The sequence below is a fragment of the Taurulus bubalis genome (genome assembly GCF_910589615.1).
Source record: "Taurulus bubalis genome assembly, chromosome: 6".
NCBI lineage: Eukaryota > Metazoa > Chordata > Actinopteri > Perciformes > Cottidae > Taurulus > Taurulus bubalis.
The window spans coordinates 24,674,160-24,681,838 of NC_136594.1; the positions used below are offsets into that span (position 1 = coordinate 24,674,160).

A 7,679-nucleotide genomic window follows, 5' to 3' on the forward strand; every position below is an offset into this window, starting at 1 on the left:
CAATGGTTGCAGTGCTCGGCCAGCACTAGATCACATTCTGTGATTCAAGTGGTTTTCTATAATTCAGAGAGTCAAAGGAAAAGAACTTCAGAGGTTTTCTTTACAGTCTCCCGCGTGAAAAGGTTCAAAGGTGCGGGTGCGCGCCGAAAAATGCATGCCTCTGCGCGCACATACTGTACACACACACACACACACACATGTTCAAGCGCTAGCACACTAGCCCGGTTGCTTTGAAGGCTGCGACTCGGTACCAAAGAGACAGGCTGCCAGAAGAAGTTGACCGGGGAGCTGATGAGAAACCCGCTCAATTTCTCCTCGAGTCCGTTTCGTGAAGGAATGCGTGCATACTCATTGGCGCGTGTGCACACGGGGCCGGAGCAGAGCTGTGCGTTTTGCAGCGATGGTGCGCCTATAGGTTGCCCCCCAGGGAGGGGGGGGGGGGGGGGGGATTTAATCCTGTAACCAGCTGTGCATTTGGTCAGGATGATGCTAAGATATAGAACACATGCGGCAACATGTAGGCAACATGCTGCAGCCCCCTGCACTTTAAGCCGCAGACCCTCACCTTTCCCCCTGAACTGGGGGAACATAAAGAAAAAGTGAATGGATGGGGGACAAGAAAGGGGCTGATGGAAACGAAAAACAGATGGTGAGGGAGAAAGGAAAAGTGACAGAGATGATGAAATACAATTTGCGGAATGAGAAGAGAAGAGAGAGAAAAAGAGGAGTGCCAACAAATGTATATATGAAGAGTGACAGATAGGAGAATAATACATGTAAGATGCTGTTATTTAACACTTCCAAAAGGAAGGGAGATATGGAGGGGGTGATGGTAGCTCCCTGGCCTTGTCTTTCTTGTCAACCTGGTTTCCCTTTGCGTTGGGGGACTTCTCCAAAAGGGGGAAAGGAAGGGAAATATGGAGCAGGAGAGAGAGAGGAAGGGGACGTGTGCAAACAAGGTGACAGAGGTGGTAAGGAGGTGTTGGGGGTGGGAGATGGTGAGAGAATGCGCTGAAACAGCGAAGCACTCAAGTATCGGTGAAAAGACAAGGAGCGCATTGGGAAGCAACTCTGTGGAAGCCGCCAAGTCGCTTTTATGTCAGCGGACCGCTAGGCCTGCCGCCATTTTGGCTCCCAGACCCCTTCCCCGTGTGCCGTTGAGCAGGCCAAACCTTTCCGATTCTTCTGTTGTCTTTCCTCCCGAGAGACACTTTAATGTGCGCTCAGCCCAGCCACACCCTCGGCTGCAGCCAACTCGGCCGCTTTGAGAAAAAAAAAGATTGAAAATTGATACCATTTTTTTCTTTTGTGGAAACACATTTAGAGTGCAGTTGAGCTTGAGCCACTGGGGTGAGCCTAATAAAACAATACAGATTGGAAACATATGCACATTTTCTTAATGTGCAGGAGCCGAGATCGGGAGCATTTCAATCTCTTTCAACGGCTTTCAACCATAGAATGTGTATAAGAAGTGGACGTAGTCATCGTGACGACACCCATTGGTTTGTGGACCGCCTCTATGAAGCCTCGAGTTCGGCGAGTTCGGCATCTTGGTTTGCGGCCGACGCCATGTTGATTTTTGTTGCAGCCGATGAAAATATTTGACCATATTTGGAATATGGAGGAGAGACGTCGAGAAGCTGTATACGTCTCTGTTAGTAGCAGTGACCTGTCAATCACAGTAAGCCTGCCCTAAAGCATACCCTGCTTTATGGTCTGTTTGACTCTAAATGCACCATCATTTACTAAATGAACATCACGCTGTATTGAAGAAGACTTGAAACTAGAGATTGAGACATGGACTCATGTTTACAATGTTTACTGAGGGAATAAATCAGAGAGAAGTAGACTTCTATACAATATGAGAATGCAGGTTTTAAGAGATTTTCCCATCGGCAGAGCGGGAGGTTGCTTTCTGCTCTCAATGCCGGGGGCTAGCTAGCGGCTCACGGCTAACGGTGCTAACATTGCAAACACTATGAAAACTTTGGCGATGTTGCGGACAGAGCTAAGGGTGGTAACCGGAGCGTTGATGCTACACTTCCGCAACATCGCAGTCGGTCGAGATGGCGCTATCAGCTGTAACCGCCGCAGAGCGCCGGCCACGAGCTAGCCAACGGGGCAAGCTAGCATGTGCTCAAAGCAAGGAGAAGCTCGGATAACAACAAGAGGCAGAGTGACTTCGTTCCCTGCTCAGATAGACATTACTATATTATAAAATATTGGTGTTGCTGCTATATTAATGCTATGAATGTTGAATGCAGCTGCTTTAAAAAATAAATGTAAAAACCTTAATAACATCCAAGTGAGCTGCAACAGACGTTAAAACAAAGAATGCTCAGTAGCCATTTTGAAATAGAGGCATCTCAGTTCAAAACACGATAAAAACCGAGTGAGTCATTGAACTGGGGCCGGCATATCGCTAAAACAGATTAAGCAGAACTTTCATGGCCGCGGCTTCGTTTCCCCTTCAACCCAGGGTATCCCAATGGGGAGATAATCTGGGAAATGCAGCGCTATCAGGTCCTCTCTAGGCTGCCTGAGAAGCCTTGTGAGACCCTCTGGAGATATGAGGCTTTGATATCAAGACCAATTATGTGGTATGGGGCGTGCACACGCACTCACGCACACACACATACCCGTCCACCCACCCACACACACACACACACACACACACACACACACACACACACACACCCACCCACACACACTCCCTGGCCTTGGAGAGTGGTGGGGAGGAAAACAAAGGGAGAATGTGATACTGAGGAAACACTGGACATGCTCTGATTTTATCAGCCAGTTGAGCCGGGGCTCTCAAAAACCAGAGACGGTGCAGACGTAGAGGGAATGAGGGAAAGCAGACGGGCCAGAAGCACACTGACGAAAAGGAAGTAAGGGGGGGAAAAAAGAGCTAAAAAAATGAATGCAAGAACACACAAACCTCCAATACGGCCAATACAAGCATGAGCACACATAATGCCAGTGCTTTAAAACGCATGAGCATTGCAGCATTGTACGCACAGACACAGAGAGACGGGCTCACTCGCAGCATCTTGCAACAAACACATACACACGCACAAACATGAAATGTGTGTGATAAACAGTTGTTTCCGGTCTGAGTCACCTCCACGGAGGATCCCCTCAAGATTAAGTCTGGCCTCTGGCTCTGCTAATTGGAGCTTAAAGTCTGGTGCAGCCCCTGGGCAGGGTATGCTGCGTGTGGCACACGCTGTGAGTGTCTGTGTGTGTGTGTGTGTGTGCACGCGCGCATGTGTATAAATTATGGATGGCCAGGGCCGCAGGAGAGCCGTGGCCACACAAGCTGCAGCTGGCGGAGCGAGCGGAGAGAGAGGAGGCCGAGCCAGGCCAGAGCAGTCGCAATCGGAAGCGCTGACACGCGACAGAGACAGGTGGTTCGATGGAGAGCAGGAGAGAGAGAGAGAGAGAGAGAGAGAGAGAGAGAGAGAGAGAGAGAGAGGAAAGAAAGAGATGGAGAAATAATTGGACAGCAGGAGAAGAGCACTCAAAGTCAGGTGACGTGTGAAAAACAGAGATACTAATGGTTGCATTAGTGAATTATTTATATCCGGACGTTCTCATTACACAGAGCATTGCTTTCCCCTCTATTTTTGCTCTGGCTCAATCGGTTCCTTTCCTACGTTTTGCTGAAAAGGTGCTGCCACTGTCACAAATTCATGAATAGTTTTGCAATTTCTCATCCCACGATACCTTACCCGTATGGGCAAATATATCAATATATTAATATATGTCGATATTGTGATATGAGACTAGATTTCGCCTACGATTTTGTAGTAGAGTCTTTTCCTGGTTTTAAAGGCTGCATCACAGTAAAGGGATGCCATTACAAGAGTGTTGTTTTATTTAATTTACCCACTTGGTCATTGTATTCACATTCTTGCTGACTATTTCATCAAAAATATCAAATATCAAAATATTGTGTTAAAGCATACAATAGTCAACTCTACAATTTCGTCTCAATATCGATGTTGAGCTATTTGGTGCTTAATTTCTTACATAAAAACCTGGCATGCATTGTAACCCCTGTTCAGCGAGACACTGCTGATCCTCCAGAGCCCTCTTTCTGGCTTCGGTTGGCGCTGTCAGGAGAGGAGGCTATCAAGCGGGCCAGCTTGTAGAGGAAGTGCTACTCGAGTAACTCCCATTGTGTGATAAGGTTTCTACAGCTGTACGGCCGCTGTGCCGCATCAACGGGAACCGAGCGGGCGAGCGGCTCACGGGTCACGCCGCTTTCCACAGAATTTCCATTGCCTTTTCTCCTCTTTTTTTTCTCCACCCCCTCGTTACACCATACGTCTGACAGCCGTTTGTCCTTTCTATGCCAGTGTTTGCTGTCAACTTTGCGCGAGTAACGCTGAAGTTGACGTTGACACTTTACCAGGATGTGTGGCAGACACACACACACACACACACACACAGATACCCTACTGTCGTGGGAGTGAGAAAGACTACTCGTCGCCTCCTTTTTTTTCGACTTGAGGTGCTCCCCTCCCGTCTGTGGAAGTATCAGACACGACGCAGCACTCACACACACACACACACACACACACACACACGCACAAGTACTGACCTGAGCGACATGATCTTGTAGGCGTCGGGCAGGTAGCAGCGGGTGTTCTCCATCTGGGCGGGGTCGGAGTCGCAGATCTTGTCGTCAGTGCGTCCGTAGTTGGCGCTCTCGATCATGATGACGTCGGTGCCCGGGCAGCGCAGCTCGATGGGGTAGGACTCGCAGGACAGCTCCCTCCTCACCACCGCCATGGGGATCGGGGCACGGCCGAGGGCTACACACACACACACACACAAAAAAAAAGTACACACACTATTTGTCGAGAGGTCTTTTGAAATATACTCACCGGAGGACTAAATTGTACAAGCACATATTGTGTTCCACTAAGACTGCGTTTGTACCCTTGTCATATGGACTAATTATCCGCACTATCTGAAAACAATAGCACCACAGTCGAATATTCATAAGGGCACGTCCACTGTCGCGAGTGAGGCAACTTGGTAATTACTGTTTTGCAGTTAGCAGTTTTAGACATCACTCCGGATACAGAGTAAATTGCCTGGCAAATTTCAACAGGCATTTAGTGCTGCAGAGATTAATCCAAAGACGGCGATGCCTCGTTATTCTCAGAAGTTCCCAATTCGATGCAAACATCCACTCCTGAAGCAGAGTTAACATGTCATTAATTCCAATGAGATTGGAGCTTCTGATCTATCACTGATCTTTTTTTTCCGTGCTGTTGCTTTGCTCCCTTTGCTTGTTTGATGTTTTCAAGGCGCTCGGATGATGAAACATCTGCAAGACCAAACAGCAATCAAGCTTCCATTGACTCATCAAGTCGAGATGTCTTATGACCTGAATGTCTGCCGATGTTCACGAAAGGGAAACGGCAGCATGCGACAGTTCTCACCTGTGGTGCTCTTAAAAGGTCCCAAGGCAATAAACACTGCTATCAACAAAAATGCCACTCATAATAATAATAATAATAATAATAAAAAATAAGCGCTTCAAGAGAAAACCCCTCTGGGATGCCTCACCTTGCAGCAGGTGCCGCTGTCAGACCTTTTTGGCTTGTCATACCGGCAAAAGTACAGGTGACACAAGTTTTGTTTCAGGATGGCTCAGTTTCATCAAGTGTGCCAGTAAGATGTGACACTGAGCCAGAACACGCCCTGGACCCCGAAACCCTGAATGCAATCTTTTTTCTTTTCTTTTTTTAAGTTATCAATGACACCTGTGCTTTTCCTGCTGTGACAAGTCAAACTGTCTGCTGTGAAAAAGGTTCCGTCTCGGCCATAATGTGATATTGATCTCATGCGGTTCATCGTGTCGAGTTTGTGCTGGCTGCGGTGAATATTAATTTGAATATTTCCTTAAAACGTGAACTACAAAATGGGCTTAATGCAGGATAATGAACGTTGGAACTGTAACAAAGAAACGGGCACTTTTTCTCCACGCTCTGTGGCCGTGCTCCAACGTGATGCCTTTTGGGAAGGTAGTAAAGAAGCTAGAAGGGCGGCTCAAACGACCTTTACCAGAATCCCCACAATTATGTTTGCTGGGAGACACATCGTTTGTGCCAGCAGGCCTCACCAGAGCAGACACCAGGCTGTCATTCACAGGTTTCACGGTGGCGGTGAGGCTTATTCCGTGGAACTGGAAGAGCCCACATACGCCCACGCTCATAGAACGCTCAAACTCATGACAGAGACAGCTGCGTTTGAAAATGTGATCGCCAGGGTCGAGAACATTCCAAGCAAACCTGACCGAGCATGGAACAGTCTGATGGTCTATTTTACTTGTGGGTGGGATTTGCGTGTATATGTAAATGTAGGTATCCGTGCAAGGCTGTGATGTGTATTTACAAGTGAAAGATAAGTAAAGGGGGTCTTGTAAGTGGTGAATGTGTCCTTTGTTGTTGTTTTTCTATTATAAATATGTTTTTTATTATATTACTGTCTGACAAACCAAACTTTTGTATCTATGTATTATGTTAATAAGTCAACTAGTGTCTTTATTATAGAACCGTGCGATCGGGCGTGTGCGTGTGTGCGTGTGTGCATTGCTTGAGTGAGTGTGCACCTCCGTGTCTGTCCACGGCCAATCTTACTTTTCCGGTGCAGAGTATTTTTTTGGGGGGGGCGACCAGTTATGGCTGCATGCTCAAAAGGACCTGTAGTGGTTGCAGCGAGTCACATTTCCTCATAACGCCTCGTACAACCTGTTTTATGCGGCCATGGACCACCTGCTGAATCCTCACTCACGACTCCTACACCCTGTCACCTGAGTGATTACAAAGCTGAGTGCTTCGCCGACCCCCCGAGCCGCTACTCTGCAGCAAGAGACACAGCGGGGTTCTGGGGGTCTGGACATTGTGTTTGGCTAACCGCTAACCGCTAACCCTATACAGCTGTGGTGGTTGCAAACACACCGAGCGGAGATCTGGACTCATCTGAGTACACATTCCTCGTGAGAAGATAAACAATTTAATTGAATGAACTAATTAAAAAAATTAGATAGCAGATGTATTATTTATGTTTTTTCATAAATGGGTGAAAGGGTAATACTGGAGTCATTGTATTACTTTCCTAACGCTCCCCATGGATCTACATTCTGTTATCTGCTCTTATCTGATCTGTCTGAGTAGTCACAGCCTGATATTGCTTATGCTTCTATGCAAAACAAATATTATATATATATATATATATATATATATATATATATATATATATATATATATATATATATATATATACTGTACCAGCACTGACGATACGCCGTAATGAAATAAATGGAATAAGTGTGTCTCTTCTGCGCGGCCTCATCCTTTTAATCAGGTGTTTATGAACACACTCCTACATGTTGTCCTGTGATTACGGGGCCGTGTGTTGATGCTCCCAGGGATTTGTGTTGCTGTGGTGCAGCCTGGATGTTGTTATTCTCTGTTCCTGAGAGCAGCAAGTCCTGGGAGCGCCAGCCCGCCGTCCCCTGATAGAGAGAAAGGTTATCAGCCGAGGTGCTCACTTGTGTCGCTCGCCTTTGTCATCCCCGAGCGCGGCTGCTTTTTTATTGTTTCGTTTCATATTCGCCTCATATTGTCACAGGCTGCCTCCTACCCAAGGACCGCGAC

At 47.1% G+C, this 7,679-nt stretch overlaps 1 protein-coding gene across 1 annotated transcript in view; it reads right to left on the minus strand.

The window, feature by feature from the left end:
* adgrl3.1 (adhesion G protein-coupled receptor L3.1) overlaps positions 1 to 4,809 on the minus strand; it is a gene marked incomplete at its 3' end in the record, with an annotated part of 77,636 nt that extends 72,827 nt beyond the window's left edge. Inside the window, exon 1 of the mRNA XM_079219251.1 lies at positions 4,610 to 4,809. Coding sequence (XP_079075377.1) covers positions 4,610 to 4,800 — 191 coding nt within the window. The 5' untranslated portion in view covers positions 4,801 to 4,809. The remainder of the gene's footprint in view (positions 1 to 4,609) is intronic.
* Between the last annotated feature and the right edge of the window lie 2,870 nt (positions 4,810 to 7,679).